Consider the following 17,923-nt stretch of genomic DNA (forward strand, 5'->3'; position numbering starts at 1 on the left):
TCACTTTTGCATACCCACTATATATATACCTCTCCCCTCCACGGGATATGGTTGACCATTCACTTTGAGCTTGCCAATAACACTCTTCACTCTCTCTCTCAATCACCTACATCAAATCCTAGACCCCCAAGTGATTTAGGAGTCTTTGAGAGAAGTTCTCCGATCAAGTGATGATCCACTCCTTCCCTTTCTTTGCACCAAAGGAATTTGTGATTTGACCAAGTCTTGAGCTTTTCCCCAACGTTCTTATTACTCTTGGAGGTTGGAGACTCCTAGGCGGTAGGAGTCTTTCGGAGAGGAATCAACCTTTGTGATTACCCTCGGAAAGTTTGTAAGGGTTTGGGGATCACCCCAAGGTCTACCATTAGTGGTTGAGAAACGCCTCCGTGGTGTTGTCTCAAAGGGAGAACAGGGTGAGCCTGCGTGGCGTTGGTGTGCCTTCGTGGTAACATCCACCTCTCTAACGGTGACTAGCTTCCCTCCAAGGAAGTGAACATCGGCATACATCCTCGTCTCCCGGAGTTGTGGTTATTCCTAACCCTAACTCTCTACTTGTGGTTACTTGTCTCTTTGCACTTACTTACATCATATTGAGGTTGCTTACTTATGTGCTTGTGTTACTTGCTTAGTACTTAGTACTCACTTGCAATTGTTAAGCTCACCTTCATATTCCACATTATTGCCTAAAATTGCTAAGGAATAATAAAAATTTGTAATTGTACCTATTCACCCCCCCTCTAGGTCCATCCCGATCCTTTCAGCCCGCCACTAATAGGTTCCCCTTAAGATTTTGGCTGCTAGGGGGACTTCCCAAAATCCCCCAACCCCCGGTTCTCTCCAACTCCCTAGCAGCGTGCCTAGATATCTCTCTTGCCGCCTGTCCTCACCGACTTTGACTCCTTGCCCCGCTCCCTTCGCGCTTGTTGACCATCGCCGCCCTCCCCCACTGTCGTGGTAAGCCTCAAACCACGCTATCTCTACTCCCCCTTCTCCTCACCTCAACCAAGCGCTGCCGGTTGCAGGGCGCCGCTGAAAGGATCAAGATGGGCCTACGGGAGTGAATAGGTACAATTAAAATTTTAATATAAAGATGAGCCTAAACAATTGCTAAGGTGATTTACTCAGTGTGATAAGGTGACCACAGTGATATATATGGTGATTAAGCAACACAATATGATACATCAAGTGCTAGGTCAAATGACCAAAGTAAACCAAAACTAGAGAGCGAGGGTTAGGGATAACCGAAACTTCTAAGAAGATGATGCATCCCAGTGTTCACATCCTGGGAGGGAGGCTAGTCACTATTGGAGGATGGGTGTTAGCACGAAGACACATGAACACCACAAAGGCTCACCCTATTCTCCTTGAGATATCACAATGAATGCAATTCTCAACCACTAGAGTCTGGGCGGGGAGAGGTACGTAGGGTGGCCATACCCAATGTTGGCAAGGTAAGAGGAGGTATCAGTGGCTCTCGAGGGGGAACCCTAGTTTTCCATGGGTCACATGCAAGTGCCCAGGCCCCAGGGAGCGAATTGTTTTTTCTCCAATAGCCAATAAGCAATAAAATCAAGACTTAATAGTAATCCAAGGCGCATATTGATTTATTTGTTCTTAAGTTTATATAGGAAGTTCTACGATATATGATTATATTACTTATAGTTCCTTAGAATATCTTTCTATCCATAGAGGGCCCTTTGTCATCCTTAAGTAACATAACCCCTCCTTTCGAATTCCATGCTTCGACTGTCATACACAACACACAAATATATGTAGATAAAAAACTAACGGTAGCATTATTCCTTTCCATTTAGTTGTGTATATACATGAGTATAATTGCTCGATAGTTGTCAGTCTCAAATCATTTGGCACTGACCGAACATTTTTATATTTACGTTAGCCTGTCTTTTAAGGCTCAGCCTCATAATTATATCATAGCTCCCCTTGTGGCCTTTCCAAATGTCTTTTGGTTGCTTCATATTGCTTGTATGATTATCTCTTTGCTTTTTCTTCACAGGCTAGCTACTAATATTATGTTTGATGATCACTGTTTACATACATATTATCTTAGTACTAGCAACATGTGGCTTTGCTTTGCTTTGCTTTAGCCTCAACACTGTGTTGGTTTGTAATCTGGACATGTACAGATTGCTTAGCACGTGTACATGCTGAAAGCTAATTAAAACTACCTTATATGTCTACCTAAACGTGCCTCCAAATGTTGGGTACCAGAATTCCGGCACCGTCTCGCTCGCAACCGTGTACGTCGTTGCTACCGGCACAAGGCACAGGCCGCGGCTTCGGAGGTCCTTCTTCGGCTCGCCACCGTCGTCCTTCGCATTCTCGGAACGCTACCAAGCAAAATTGCATCAAGAGCCAAGCATTCACGAAAACATAAGATGGAAAATTTGATATAAACTCAGTTTCTTACCTTCTGCTGGAACTGCTGCAACGGGTTCACATTCTTCAAGTACGGGTAGGTCAGAGACTGCAGTGAGTTCAGTGTTAAACAAATTATAAGCGATGTTCCGGAATGGACAAGAAATGTCGACGCAGCAAGGGAAGGCATGTGATTTCGGACACTCACCGCAACTTGGTCATGGAGGAACTTGATGTATTCGTTGGCCTCGTGAAGAACCGATGCGGTATCGGTCTAAAGTGCGAGGACACCAGCGATAAGTTAGGTCATTATCGATCTCAGACGGGTTAAGTAGAAGAGCACTTGTTCTCTCCGATAATTGGAACGGTGGTGAGGAAAGATAGGGAGTTGATTCAGAGCAGAAAGAAGAACTCATACCTTTCCAAAAGGCGAGACTAGTTGCTGGAGCGCAGTGATTCTGTCCCCTAGCTTCTCTTTCCTCACCTGCAGCTCCAAAGCACAGCACAAAAGAAATTTTTATGCAATCCAAAAGTCATCGTCCATCGATGCTCGCAAAAGGAAAACACCAGCCATCGATCGAAGCAACAAAAAGTTGCCCTGAAATGCAGAAAGATCACAAGATCTAGAAATTTAATCGGATCGATCACGCCGCACCTTAAACGTGGGCAACGGCGATGGCGCCTCGATCCGTGGCCTTTTCGCCGCGGCAGGTGAGTCAGGCTCGCTTCTCCTCGCCGGTGGTGAGCACGCGTGCTCGGCAGACTGCAGGAGAAACTGAGGTTATGCATATCTAAACGAAACCCTAGCTGTATGGCCTCTGGTAGTAAAACACTAATATTTTCCATGTGGTTAATTACCTTCGCCATGAGGGAATTGGAGCTAGAGCTGTAGCTGGTCTTGGGTTGTAGGGCTTGCAAGAGAAGCTGCGACGAGAGAGGGGCGCCGCCGAAAGGCATGTAGCTGCCGGACCCGGACAAGTACTGCAGTTGGGCGCCACCGCCTAGCATCTGCGTAGCCGCTTGATTTAACTGCATCCCCGCCGTGCCGTCGTAGCTGGTGGATGACTGGCATTCCCCCAACACCGAAACGTTGTGCGACGCCCCGGTGGTGTCGAACATGCCTTGCAGTGGCGCCGTGCCGTACGGAGACGAGGCTGCAGGCACCTGGTCGAGCAAGCTGAAGCTGTGGCTCATGTCCCTGAACGGATTGCTCATCACGGCCTCGTCGACGGCCGGCTGATGAGGTCGAAATAATGGCCTCGTCGTCATTGACGCAAGCATGTCGTCTTGAAGCACGGCTTGGAAGCTAGCGTCGCTTCTCCCGCTCCTAATTAATAATCGATCACAGAAGTCGTTAGTCCTCCGCACAGGCAGCTAGAAGAAAGAATGAAAGATTGAAGATGGAAGGCAACTTACAAGAAGGCGTGCGTCCAGTCCATGTGTACATCACCAAGCGAGGAAGCGGCATCGGATGAAGGCGGATGAGTGATAGTACTGCTGCTCCTGTGGGGGTCCTGGAAGGTTATTGAGCTCGTCGACTCCGCGGCCGGGGACGTCCAGCCGCATGTGGCTGCGTGACCCGTGTCCATGAGTGGCGCGGCCGAGCACGCCGACGTCCCGTGGCTCCTCTGTGAACCACTCCACCACTCGTCGGCCATGGAGATGAAGGGATCTTGATGCGGTTTGAGGTGTAGAAGTAGGTTGGAATGGATGGAACGGGGGAGAAAGAGAGAGGGGAATCTGAGTATATATGAAGGGTACAGTGTGGTATGGGCTGTAGCATCAAAGCTAGTGGACTTGTGTGAGGGAGGCTGACCATTGGAAGGGGACAAAGAGGGTCGCTTAATAGTCATCAGGGTCTAACCTTTCCTTAGTAGGAGTATTATTTTAGTTCCATGTGTGTTGAGAAGAATTTATTGAATTGTTCAATTATGCTAGGCAACTCTGGAAGCTATTTTATAGGAGAGTGATTTTTCTACGCCCCAGCACGGTGCACCCAAGCAAGAAATATAGCGAAACATTTTAAAAAAATCTGAAACTTTGTGAGAATGATCATCAACAAATGTTATGGGTGCTTGCAAAGTTTGGTGGTCAAATAACATTCGAGGAGCTCCGTACAAAAAAGACAAAATCACTGAAAATTAGTCAAAATATAAATGCACTGTTTGAGCAGATTTTGTAATTTTGTCTTTTTCGTACGGAGCTCCTCGTATGTTATTTGAGCACCAAACTTTACAAGCACTTATAACATTTGCTGTTTATCATTCCCACAAAGTTTCAATTTTTTTTTGAAATATTTTGCTATATTTTCTTGCAGAGAGATATGACTTTGATGGCTTGAAACCGATGTCAGTAGATCTACGTAATTCTTCATTTCACATAGCACCCAAATATATGTGGCATAAGGCGGTGGACTTGCCTCCACATACCTCTAGGTCTTCCAAGATTATGACATCTCACTTGTTCGGTAAGGTTACGACTCCTTAGGAAACCAGGACACACCTATGATAGTTTGCCGACCAAGTATCCCTTAGAGCAACTCTAGCCGATCCCCTGTAATTGGTTAGAGGAGCAAATAGGCGCCTAACCATACTTAGCCGAACTCCCAAACGGTTAGTGGAGTAAATATTATCCTCCTCCGGCCCAAAAGTTGCGCCAAACCTCCTAAATATACACAACCTCAACCGCACCTAGTGAAAATTTCATCCCTCCCTCTCTCGCCCGAGCGGCCACCCTTTCCCGTCATTGCCGCCCTTAGTCATTGGATTCACCGCCAATGCCCCCGATTTCGGCTGGAATGGATAGCCAAAACCCGTCAGCCACCCCACGGGCCACCACCGCCGGCGCTTCTTCGCTGAAAACAACCCCCGCGCCGTCTCTCGCGCCCAAAAAACAGGCTATGCACCAAAAATCCCATTTGATCCACCTCACCGAAAACCACCACTGGCAACTTGGCCGGTGGCAAGTCCACTACGTCTCTGCGACGGCAGGTCGCCCTCTCGCTGCTTGTACCGTTGGCAAGCGGGGAAGGAAATTGACGGCCGCCACGCCGGCACTCGCCGAGGAGGCGGCGAAGAAGAAGGCTAAGAGTGCCACTCCTCTGGTGCCTCATCCTTGTCCGGCTCCTCCACCCCTACGACCACTGCTCCGGAGCGTCCGGCCACCGCTGCTGGCTACAAGCGCCGTGGCCGCCAAGTGGTCGATGAAATGCCTTCATGGTAAAGGAAATTGCATTTTTCATTTCGGCCGGTGCATTGCGTGGTGATTGCTTGTGGCTGTAGGTTGATGGAGTTTGTTGTTGTTTTTCATAGTGCGGTGATGAGCGTGGCTGAATTCTTGTCATCTTTGGAGACGTCATATATGCTTGGGCTTGAAGATCTCAATTACGACTCGGTGTTCGATCATCAATTTGGCAAAGAGGTGGCCGAGACTGAGGAGGAAGAATTACCGAGACCTAAGAGGAGGCTGAGATTGAGGATGATATAATGTGCAATTGTTTGAAGTTCATGCGGCTAGGCTAAAAGAACTGCTAAGAAAAATTAGGTCCGGCCACCGTTTACTCCTCTAACGGATAGGGGATAGGTTAGAGTTACTCTTAGCCCATGCATATGTAGGCATATATGACCCAAAATATGGTATACATAGCACATGGATACGATAGCACAAGTTTCTTTCAACAGTCTCCAAGGGCACCATACCACGTAGCACAATCGCAAAATCCTGCCTACTGTCGTATATCCATGAGGCTTGTCTCATCTAGGTTGCAAAGCTGCGGAGAGAGCTGTGAAGGAGATGGAGATGGGGCGGAGGGGGCTAGGTTTCGCCCGAGCCAACCCGAAGAGTGACGGGGACCTCGATTTCCTAAGAATATAAGATTAACAAGGGATGATGATTTTTTTTTGCATGATACAAGGGATGAGGATTTGTGGCACACAGGTCTCAGGGCACCGAGTCCCTTGCACGTGCTTTTATTTTTGGCTTCCGATTTTCAAACATTTTTATCTTTTGAACGAAAAGTCCAAATTAAGTTTTGTTTTCATATTCGTGTTTCTCATGATGAGGACTTTCAAATAAGATCTATTTTAAATACATTTTGATGAATTTTGAAAATAGATGCTGAGTTTCAACTTTTGAAACTTAGTACGATCAACTGATAAAATCACAATTTTTGTGCTTATGACCGACAAAAAAATGTCTTAAAATTCTATCTATGAAACTTGGTAAGAGCGAGCGAGAAAATCATAAGTTTCCATTGAAAAGTCATAAGTTTCAATGATTTAAACTTAAAACATACTACGCCCTCGTGCGGGATTCAACTACTATGCGAATTGCGAGGCAAATCGAGCGGCCGGACAGATGCGTGCCCCTGCAAATTTTCAGAATAACAAGTCTTGTAAACCCAAACGGATGGAGTGCCTTAACACAGCGTCCACTGGTCAACAGACTTGTGTACTGTTAGCACCTATACAAATTAGAGAATTTTAACAGATTATGTATCCATTCCGGAGTCACTATGATAGGTCCCTCGAACAAAATGCGAGCCTGAGAGGTGCAGCTTCGGAGCTTCCAAATTCAAGAATATAGTACATCCCAAAACGAATGTATCTCATCTGTGATCTGAGTTACAGCTGGAAATCATTTTGCCGGAGACGGAGAGAATGATGTCTTGGACTCATTGACCCTAGGTAGCGCGCGAGGTCGATCGATACGGTATTTGCTTGGGTACAAAGGGACATGATATCGCTGCTTTAGTTACTCCTTTGTGAAAAGTACGACGCAGATGGTTAACTCACTCATGGCCTCATTTCGTGCCTACCATAGCCCATCGGCAGCTCTTCCACTTCTCTCCCAGCCCTGCACATATCGCACGTTTTTGCATGAGATGCGTCGTCATGCGGTAGAAATATACTATAGCACAGAAAGCAGCAGGCTCGGACCTAGCAGTTTAACCTAACTACTACGATGCATGGTCCAGGTGCGTGCATGCATGCATGACAGATATTTCACAAGACATTGTAGCCTAGTCCTCCTTATATTTTGGGTCAAACTTTGCAATAATTCAAGGCAGAGCCCGGGCTCAGATGAGCCTGGTGAACAGTACCCCGATTTGAAATACAAAAAATGTTCAAAAAATTCCAATTTTTTTTGTGGTGCAAGATACTTCTGTGTGTGAACTGCGTGCAAAATTTTATGAAGTTTGGACATTCGAGAACCCCGTGGCAAAAAAGACAAAATCAGGCATGAACAGTGCGATTTTCAAAAGTTTCTCAGACATCCGAAATTTGTCTTTTTTGCCGCGAGCTTCTCAAATGTCCAAACTTCACAAAATTTTGCACGGGGTTCATGCATAGGAGCATCTTGCACCACAAAAAAATTTGGAATTTTTTGAACCTTTTTTGTATTTTAAATCAGGGTACTATTCACGCCCGGGCTCATCTGAGCCCGGGCACCAAATCGCCGCACTCCAAACTTTGGCCTTTGATTTTACTAATAAAAAATAAGTCATATACCACAAAAATAGTAAAACAGTACTATTGAAAAATCTCTTTTGAACATGAATTCAACAATATAAGTTTCATGACATGCAACTTATATTTTGTTGGTTAAATCTACGGTCAAAATTTGGCACAAAATATGAAGGAGAAAAATAAACCGGACGGAGGTAGTAGTTCGGTAGAGGAAAGATGGACAGTCCTGTGTCATGTCAAAATGTTACAGGTAGGTAGTCGACGAAGTCATCCTACATGCAGAGGGTGTTTGTTTCCAGGGACTTATTGGTTTAGGAACTTAAAAAAGTCCCTATAAGTCCCACCTAAATCAAACACAAGGGACTTATTGGGACTTATTGTGGTGATTTGGGACTTATCAAATAAGACTATAGGGAGGAGCTTATTGGGACTTATCCCGAGCCGGACCTACCCCGCGTCGCTCCAGGCTCGTTCCCCGCACGCCGCCTGCCTCTCGTTCCAATTGCCGCCGCCGTCCCGCCTCTCGCCCCGCTGCTGCCCCGTCGCCGCCTCGCCTCTCGCCTCGTCGCCGCCCCGCCTCTCGCCCCGTCGCCGCCCCGCCTCGGTTCGTTCTGCCTCGGTTCGCCGCCCCGTCACCGCCCTGCCTCGATTCGTTCTGCCTCGGTTCGTTGCAGCGGTGCCTCCAATCGCCGGACAGGCCCTCTCTTGAGCCTCGTTGCAGCGGTGCAACATGGACTTATAAGTTCCTGTAAACAAACAGGTAGGGACTCGGGACTTATAAATCCCTGTAAACAAACAGGTAGGAACTTATGACTTATAAGTTGGGACTTAAAAAAGTCCTAGGACTTATGAAACAAACATGGCCGTAGTATCGCAAAGGCAGAAATATCAGAATGTGATGTGTGTAGTGGAAGAAGGGGCTGATTGGATCGACATGTAGAGGACAGAAGGAATATTTGTTGTTGTGGAGATATTTCATGAGAGTTCATTTGACTTACCATAAGATTCTTCCCCGTGAAATGAGGACACTTGATTTTGTTGTTGAGGAGCTACAAAATATTTTCGGGAATTGCTTCATCGAGAGGCCACCTCCACTGGACCACAACAACTAAGCTACTGCACGTAGCTAGGTAAAAGAGAGGACCTTGAGCACATCATGGCATGTTGCCTCCAAAATGGAGATCTAGATCGATTTGCTTGCTTCGTACTATAACAAGCATTCGGGTTCACTCCTTCAGATTTAGATCCTACCTCAGTCATCACGAGGAAATTAATTTGCTCCCTCAACTATCACCAAAATGTAATTTAGTTTCATTTCACAGCTCCAATACTAAACATTTTGTCCCATGGACACCAGTTTTAACAAAATGGTTACATGATGATAGTGTTATATACATGCACCCCAGCTAGCACATATATAAAGGTTGGGTGTTTATATCAAAACGATGTAGAGGCCGAAGGTTATCCTCATTCGAAAAGAAAAAATCACATAAATATGAAAAAGCAGAGAGAAGTTTTTTTTGGAAACATGGGTAATTTTGAAGAAAACAAAGAGAAATAGATTAAAACACTTAAGAATTAAAATAAACATACCAGAAATTTAGCCTTTTCTAGTAGAATTTTGCAATAAATAAATAAAGTGAACAAAACATAAAATTTAAGAACATTGATAAGCTAGTTTCATGAATTTTTTCGACAAAGGCTAGTGAGGAGTAATACATACTAAGTATTGTGTAATTGTGGTGGAGGCTTTCTTTGCCTTTCTTCTTTAATATATGATATGCACGCTCGTGCATATTCGAGAAGAAAAAAAAATATTGAGTCAAAAATGAAGCATCAAAGGGACACAAAATCCATGAGCACACACCCGATCTCTACAGAGCTAGGATGGAAACATTCAACAACCAACAAATAGGAAAGTTATATGGGACCAAAGTTACGCCTATGCGAGCAAAATGAAAAAAAATGTACGGATCAAAACAGCGATCGAGAGGACAATGAAAACACTGACCATATCCATACCAACCATCTCTTACATCACAATGACAACGAAAAAGGTTCTTCAATGGCAACACATTCAGAAAGGGAAGGATGATCAAGCGCCACCCTCACCGGATCCAACCATTAAAGGTCAAATTCTAGGTTTTCGCCCCGAAGAACAAGTCTGAGTATATCCAAGCAATGCACTCGACAAGGTGACGGACACAAAAACATCATTTATTGCCACGTAAAACCAACTCGGTTCACACCTAGGGCTTTGATCTCAGAGATTTAGACTGGGTACTTGAGAAGCGTCGCGAAACCAAAGTCGGTGTCAAAAATAAATTTCATGAATAATCTAGAATAGTTATTGAAAATATGGAAGTTTCAAAAATAGAAGTAAATGTTAGGGAGAAAATTTATTGAATTTCATGATTTATTTGATGTACTCTATCCATTGGTTTTGCATTAACATTTCTATTTTTCTTATTTAACACTTAAATTTATAGAATGTTTATGTCCTCCTCTGAAAATACTTTTTCCCATATTGGGGTGAATAGCTCCTGTACGACACAATTGACGTGAATTAGAAAGCATGCGATGTCGTTCATGAAAATAGCTCAATGCTTTAGATGGCAACAATAGCTCCTATGCGACCAGGCCCTCTTTAACCCTAAACCGCAAGAGACAAGGGGTTAGCTCGGCTGTGTTAGGCCCACCACTTTTTCACCTCAGCGTGGGAGCTACAACTAATCCACATCAGCGTAAGCCTTTACAAGGGCACCCGATCTAGCCCCCAGTCCGTGCCCGTTCCATTGCATTGCCTGAACCCCTCCCCTTTCCCTCCCCCGCCCTGTTCTTCTTCTTCTCCGACGACAAGGTGCGGCAACACCAGCCGGCAAGAGATCTCTAGCTCCAGTTCGGCCTCCCACCCATCATGGCTGCAGTATGGTCCAGTCCCGCTGACAAGATGCCCTGACTGCCTGCGCAAGGAGCCTCTGAAGTGGCTGATCTGTGTGAAGGAAGACCATGGTAACCGTGGGCGCGAGTTCGTCAAGTGCGAGAGCAGGCCACAGCTGGGGCAGGTTAGATCTGAGTACTCTGTCGGCTATACACTCTAATTTCTCCCAATTTCTTTCTTTTATTTCCATTGAATTTGGGATCTAGGGTTCATGTGCCCATGTTTTCAGGTCCTAAAGAAATGCGGGCATTTTGAGTGGCTCGATGCGTACATTGAGAGGCTAAAATTTGGTGGATTAATTGGTGGAAACTAGGAACTCAATCCGGGGCCGCTTGTTGTGGAGCCAGTGGAGAATTTGGCGGACAGAGGCGTTCTGATGATGGGCAATGCTGAACTGAAGGGGGAATTGAAGAAAATAAGTAAGCAACTGAAGCAAATGATCGATTTGAAGCAGCAAGCAAATATGATGGCTGTAGGATTTTATCGATGTATCATTGCTATGGGTTTATTTTACTTGTTGTACATCAATCGTTAGAAATTGTTTGAGTTTCAGTTAATGTGTTGTTTGAGTTTTAGTTAATGTGTTTAGTTAGTAGTGAACTTTTTCAGTTACAGTTTGGGCATCATGCCTGGATCATTTGCATCCCCTGATGAATAAAATGCAGCAAATCATCCAAGTATGTCTCCTCTGTCGCAAACTTGCAACTCTTCAGTTAACAGAGAGTGCCCAACTTGCAGTTCTTCAGTTAGCAGAGAGTGCAGGGCAAAGTTCAGGGGAAAAAGCCGATATTAGCCCAAGTAAGGTCCAAAGAGAAAACAAGCCCACCCATCATTAGCTAGCACAAGCTTGAGGTAGGTTGCTTCACCCCACCCGTGTTGCTTCGGAAAAAAATGATGCACCCGTGGAGAAAAGAAAAATGTTGTATCCATGAGAAGTAAATGGTGCACCCGTGGAGAAAAAAAATTGGTGCACCCGTGGACCATAAGTATCTGTTTTTAGATAAATTAATGGAGAACATAAACTCTACTGTGCACCATTGTACATACAAACATGTTTGTTTCCAGATAAAATAATTGATTCATTCTTTCAATGGAGGATGGGCAGATAGATCCACTTTTGCATGCCTTCAGGAACTATGTATTTACATGACGAAATTCCCTAAAAAATGTATTTATTTATTGTAACTTGGAAATAAAGGTTCCTCATAAAAAGGTATTTTCAGTGGTAAGAAGAAGTTGAAAGAAAAATTCCACTATGTTGATTCTTTGTGGCTTCTGTAAATATAGTGTATTGTTTGCTTCAAATATAGAGTATTGTTTGCAAAAAAATCCACTAAAAAGAATTTTTTTGTGGCTTGTGTAAAAAAGAGAAATTTCAATGCTACAAAATGACTTTTCATGAGTCATTTATTGTCTTTTTTACACAGTCCACAAACGTTTTGAAATGCATTTTTTTAATAATGGGTGTATCTACAAGACAAAACACCGTGTCCAAATAGTAGCACAATATTGCACGAACAAAGCGGGTAGCTCTATCAAAAAGCAATCGACAACTCAAAAAAAGGTTCAAATATAGTAGCAAGAACTTAATAATAGAAAGACATAATAAAATATAGATAGTTCGGGCCAACAAAGCCCACATCACGAGACATATAGTACGCTTACAACTTAAATAACATAAGAAAAATATAGATAGATAGATTTAGCGAAAAAACAAAAGATAGATAGATAGATAGATAGATGGGTAGATCTAAACCCTCGCCGCCGCCTTCTCCACTCGGATCATCCTGGCTCCTCGTCACTCCTCCTCCACCTTGCTCCTCCTCCGGGTGCCCTTCACTGCTCCTCCAAGGTGTTGTCGATGGGGCACGCCAGAGTGTGCATGCGGTCCACAGTGGGGAAGATGTTGGTGTATTTCGTGAAGATGTTGTGGGTGGTGAAACCAATGAAATCGCATCCACACAAGAACACGCGGCCTAGGAGGTAGAACGCGTCGAAGGGTTGATGAAGTGGGCAAGGATAGCAACCACAACCCCATTATGGATGACCTCCTCAACTCGGTACATCCTTGGAGATCCCCGGGGGGAGGTGGCGGTAGCCGGCCAAGGAAGAAATCCGTGAACTCCCTTGCGCCCCTCCATCTTGACATCGCCCACACACGGAGGGTGTTCTCGACGTACACCCTGGCAGGGTAGAGCATCTCCAGCACGGTGGGAGGAAAGCGGTAGGTTGGCCCGGTGTACTGCATGGCTGCGGCGGGCTGATTCTTGGGGTTGATTGTGGCGAAGAAGAAGAAGGGCATATGCAGATGGGAGATGGAGGAAGGGTGTGAGAGGAAGAGGAAGATGATAGGTGGCTTTAATAGCTGTAGTGCGACATGTTATCTCAGTGTGGCAGTAATGAGGTCAAATGTGAACAAGTTTTCCCACCTACTGCGGCATCGGGAGTGTACAAGCATGGGAAACCATAGTCTGAATCAATAGCTATAATGCGAGATTTAAGTGTTGCCCTCTGTTACGTTGGTCGGGTCACGCAGGGATGGGTGTGTGCGGCACGTGCTCGTTTGGCTGAAGTGGGCGGGCTCATGCATGTAATGTAGGCGGGTAGGCTGAAGCGGGCGCATGCATGCAACGTAGGCTGGCTCGGGGAGGGAACAACGGTAGACATGGCTCGGTCCAACAGTCCAATGGGTGGGCTTCTTTACCACAGACCAACGACGTGCATGCATGGCAGCAGCCCACCCTCGAGCGCATAACAAACCCAATGTAAAAAAAAGAAACCAACCATTTTGAAATCCAGGCAATCACAGCATAGAACTAGCGTCACGCGGATCGCTAACATGGCACTGCATGCTGATCTAGACCGTTCGACGTGCAGCGATCCAATAGTTAGGAATGGTTGGGGGGAGTGATCCAGCGTTCTCGAATACGGCCAATTAGAGCGCCTCACGTGGATCGCTGACGTTGCCCTAGCGCTTGATCCACACCGTCCACTCGCAGATATCCAACGGCCCAGAAGGGTGCGGGGTTTTGGCTAGGGTTTGAGGGGGTTTGAAGGGGTTATGAGGGCTAGGGTTGACCATAACAAATTAAAAAAAAAACAGAAAATATGAAACTTGCATCCATCATCGTTTTGTGTTACTAGCTTGCTGGAAAAAACAAGGAACGCCTACGGGTATTTTCATGAAAAACCCTTCACAAAACCTCGCTACCACGAACGAGGTCGCACGGGATTCGGGTTAGGGTTTAGGGTTATGCTTGTCATAGTTTATCCAAACGGTCCGATATTGGGCATGGAGCCTATATTTGCACACTCGAAGTCAAGTTTTCATTTTTGGCTCATTTAGAGAAGGTTGGAAAAAAACTTGCTTACAATGGGGTGTTTATCCTAGCTTTGGAGCTCATTCAGAGCACATTTTTCATGACCAGAGTTTCACTGAAGAAAAACTCATCGGATTGATCACCTAACACGCACAATATTTTAGAAAGCATTGTAACATCACTACCCATACTAAACATCTTCAAATTTGAATTTTGGCTCAAATTTGAAATTCAGACAGAATTTGATACACAAATACCCATCAAAAGTAAAAATAGCATTACACAAATTTAGGAAAGTTTTTTACAAAAATCCAGGCATGTTTTTTTATTCATACAAGAACAATATTTCACTTCTACTTCTTCTTACCACTCGATTTCTTCTTCTCATTGGCACTTGTTGATCCTACGACGGGTACGACACCCAGTTCACTCAAGCTCTTTGTTTTCTTCACTAGACCATCTAGGACAGCTTTAGTGGGCACCAAAACATCTAAATGAGGCTTAGTTTGCACAACATCAACTACAACAGCTTCAATTTGTAACACAACTTCCAATATAGGCTCAGTTTGCACATTAGCCGCATCAGCTTCAGTTCTAGTTTGCAACACATTGTGTTCATTTTGCGTACCACATCCAAATCTTGCTCATTGTGCACGTCATCCGAATGTTGCTCATTTTGCACCCCAACATCATCCAGGCTTGTCTCATTTTGCACCACAACATCATCCAAGTCTGGCTCATCTTGCACCACAACATCATCCAACTCAGGTTCATCTTGCACCACAACATCCATATCTGGTTCAGTATGCACTCTTTCACCAAGACTTCCCTTTTTTCTACAGTCATTGATTCTTGCCTTTTTGACTGACCAGCAAGCCTCAACAACAAGGGGCTGACCTCCACACTTCCTCCAGGCAAACAAAGCATGTAATTTGGTTAGTAATTAAAATAGCATCCAAATAAAAAAACCACAAGCATACTTTGGCCTTTCAGGAGTGTAACGACATTTTGGAGATCATTTTCGGTGCCCAAGTTCCTGGCACAACTTGCATCTATTTGTGTTACTTTTTGGCTTTGCACCCTCTTTCTTTCCCTTCTTACTACTCCCACCTTTCTCAAACCATGCCTTGTATCTACTCTCTTTAGGTCTGCCAGCCTTTGTTTTTGTCATGGGAGGACAAATGGAAAATTCAATTTGCACTTTAGGCCACTGAGACTAATTTGTAAGTGCTGGAACTGGTGTTGCATATGCAACCCTGAATCTTGCCACTGAGTAATATTCATGCAAATATGGGTGCATGCTTATCTTTGGTTGGGAGGCCAAGTGTCGGTGTCAAAATCGGCGGATCTCGGGTAGGGGGTCCCGAACTGTGCGTCTAGGCGGATGGTAACAGGAGACAAGGGACACGATGTTTTACCCAGGTTCGGGCCCTCTTGATGGAGGTAAAACCCTACGTCCTGCTTGATTGATATTAATGATGTGGGTATTACAAGAGTAGATCTACCACGAGATCAAGGAGGTTAAACCCTAGAAGCTAGCCTATGGTATGATTGTTGTTCGTCTTATGGACTAAAACCATCCGGTTTATATAGACACCGGAGAGGGCTAGGGTTACATAGAGTCGGTTACAATGGTAGGAGATCTACATATCCGTATCGCCAAGCTTGCCTTCCACGCCAAGGAAATTCCCATCCGGACACGGGACGAAGTCTTCAATCTTGTATCTTCATAGTCTTGGAGTCCGGTCGATGATGATAGTTCGGCTATCCGGACACCCCCTAGTCCAGGACTCCCTCAGTAGCCCCTGAACCAGGCTTCAATGACGACGAGTCCAACGCGCATATTGTCTTCGGCATTGCAAGGCGGGTTCCTCCTCCGAATAATTTATAGAAGATTGTGAACACCAGGATAGTGTCCGGCTCTGCAAAATAAATTCCACATACCACCGTAGAGAGAATAATATTTACACAAATTCAATCTGCTGACATATTTGTGGCGTGATGTCACACCACCACCAAGCCTTTACTCGAATCGTTTTTATTGTACCACCTCAGAGCGTTTAGCGAAGCGGTTTCCTTGGCACGTCTTGTCGAAGCAGAGATCGTGTTCCCCTTATTCCGGGATTCCCATCAATACGGACGTGGGTAACCCAACCGCGCCATTGATTGCGACGCTTGGGAGATAAGCGAGTTTTATCAGGCCGATGGGGACGCATGGTTTCGTCCGTCCATATAAGGGGATAAAGATCCACCCTTCTACCTACGCCTTCTTCCTCCTTTGCTTATCCATCTCCGCAAACTCGAGCCCCAGCGCCCAAGTCCGCACATCTCACCTCAACCTTCTCCAACTATGTCCGGAGCGGGAGGCAAGTGGATGGCCTCCTCCATTACGGAGGGGCACATCAAGAAGCTGTGCAGCGCCGGATATCTGTCCAGCGACATCGCGCACCGGCTCCCCGACGAGGGGCAACTCATCCCCACCCCCGGGCCCCATGAGAGGGTAGTATTCCTTTCCCATTTCCTCCGTGGACTGGGCTTCCCACTCCATCCCTTTGTCCGGGGGCTCATGTTCTACTACGGCCTGGATTTCCATGATCTGGCCCCGAATTTCATCCTCAACATCTCGGCGTTTATCGTCGTGTGTGAGGCCTTCCTCTGCATCCAGCCCCACTTCGGCTTGTGGCTCAAGACCTTCAGTGTCAAGCTGAAGGTTGTGAAGGGCAGCCAAGCGGAGTGCGGAGGCGCCATGGTGGGCAAGATGCCCAACGTTACTTGGCTCGAGGGCACCTTCGTGGAAACCATTAAGGGGTGGCAATCGGGGTGGTTCTACATCACCGAGCCGCGTGACCCTGAATGGGCAGCAGCCCCCGAATTCAGATCTGGCATCCCCATACGGCTCACCTCCTGGAAAGAGAGTGTCCTGACATGGGGTGATTCGGAGGAGTTGACCGGACTCCAAGCCTGCGTCCAAAAGCTAGTGAACAAGAAGCTCAAGCTTGTCAACATAGTCCAGGTCATGCTCATCCGCCGTTTTCTCCCGTGCCAATAACGGGACTTCAATATGTGGGAGTTCGATTCGGTGCAGCACCAGACTTTGAGTAGGCTCTTTGACACTACGTACGAAGAGGCCTGGAGGGTGCTGTTTAAGGGCGCCGAGGCTCCCGCATCCGCTACCGAAGATCGCGGATTCAGCTCGCAGCGTCCGACTAGGGAGGTAAGCGATTTTACCCTTTACGGGACACTTGTTTTCCATAGTTTGACTCTATGCGGGATCTAAACTCCCTCTCCTTTGACAGGACTGGCTGAAGAAGGCCGAGCGGACTAACTGTCCGGCCCCTTTGCCAGAAGACCCAGCGGACGCCCGCTTAACGGGGCTGCTGGTTCCAGCACCCCACGTGGTGCCGGAGAAGAAGGCCAAGAAGAAGGCCACGGGCACTCGAAAGAGTTCCCGTTTTCAGGTCTCATCGGACTCATCGTCCAATGACTCCGAGGCGTACTCCTCCCATGAAGGTGAGGAGGAGAAGAAAGAGGCCTCTCCCCCAGCGGGGGGAGGGAAGAAAAGGAAGGCCTCTGAGGGAGTCCTGGACTAGGGGGTGTCCGAATAGCCGAACTATCATCATCGACCGGACTCCAAGACTATGAAGATACAAGATTGAAGACTTCGTCCCGTGTCCGGATGGGACTTTCCTTGGCATGGAAGGCAATCTTGGCGATACGGATATGTAGATCTCCTACCATTGTAACCGACTCTGTGTAACCCTAGCCCTCTCCGGTGTCTATATAAACCGGATGGTTTTAGTCCATAGGAAGAACAA

At 46.1% G+C, this 17,923-nt stretch overlaps 1 protein-coding gene across 2 annotated transcripts; it reads right to left on the minus strand.

The window, feature by feature from the left end:
• Positions 1 to 1,974: 1,974 nt before the first annotated feature.
• On the minus strand, positions 1,975 to 4,148 carry LOC119281603 (transcription factor UNE12-like). 2 transcript variants are annotated; one of them, XM_037562089.1, is made up of 7 exons: positions 3,796 to 4,148; positions 3,238 to 3,706; positions 3,035 to 3,154; positions 2,798 to 2,863; positions 2,588 to 2,653; positions 2,432 to 2,488; positions 1,975 to 2,351 (listed from the first exon to the last, which is right to left on the minus strand). In XM_037562089.1, exons 1-7 carry the CDS (start codon positions 4,035 to 4,037, stop codon positions 2,199 to 2,201), a joined length of 1,173 nt encoding a protein of 390 aa, XP_037417986.1. In that variant the 5' UTR covers positions 4,038 to 4,148; the 3' UTR covers positions 1,975 to 2,198. The 2 variants fall into 2 exon arrangements, with proteins under 2 accessions (XP_037417986.1, XP_037417987.1); XM_037562090.1 differs by having other exon boundaries at positions 1,977 to 2,351; positions 3,035 to 3,142.
• Positions 4,149 to 17,923: the final 13,775 nt, after the last annotated feature.

This window comes from Triticum dicoccoides, chromosome 3B, assembly GCF_002162155.2.
Source record: "Triticum dicoccoides isolate Atlit2015 ecotype Zavitan chromosome 3B, WEW_v2.0, whole genome shotgun sequence".
In the NCBI taxonomy this organism is placed as follows: Eukaryota; Viridiplantae; Streptophyta; class Magnoliopsida; order Poales; family Poaceae; genus Triticum; species Triticum dicoccoides.

What these genes read in the sequence shown, in the direction of transcription:
- LOC119281603 (XM_037562089.1), bottom strand. Translation starts at nt 4,037, where the DNA reads ATGGCCGACGAGTGGTGGAGTGGTTCACAGAGGAGCCACGGGACGTCG. An exon ending in TAGTCTCGCCTTTTGGAAAG is followed by an intron (nt 2,654 to 2,797) that starts GTATGAGTTCTT and finishes CTCGCACTTTAG; the next exon opens with ACCGATACCGCATCGGTTCT. An exon ending in TCCTCCATGACCAAGTTGCG is followed by an intron (nt 2,489 to 2,587) that starts GTGAGTGTCCGA and finishes AACTCACTGCAG; the next exon opens with TCTCTGACCTACCCGTACTT.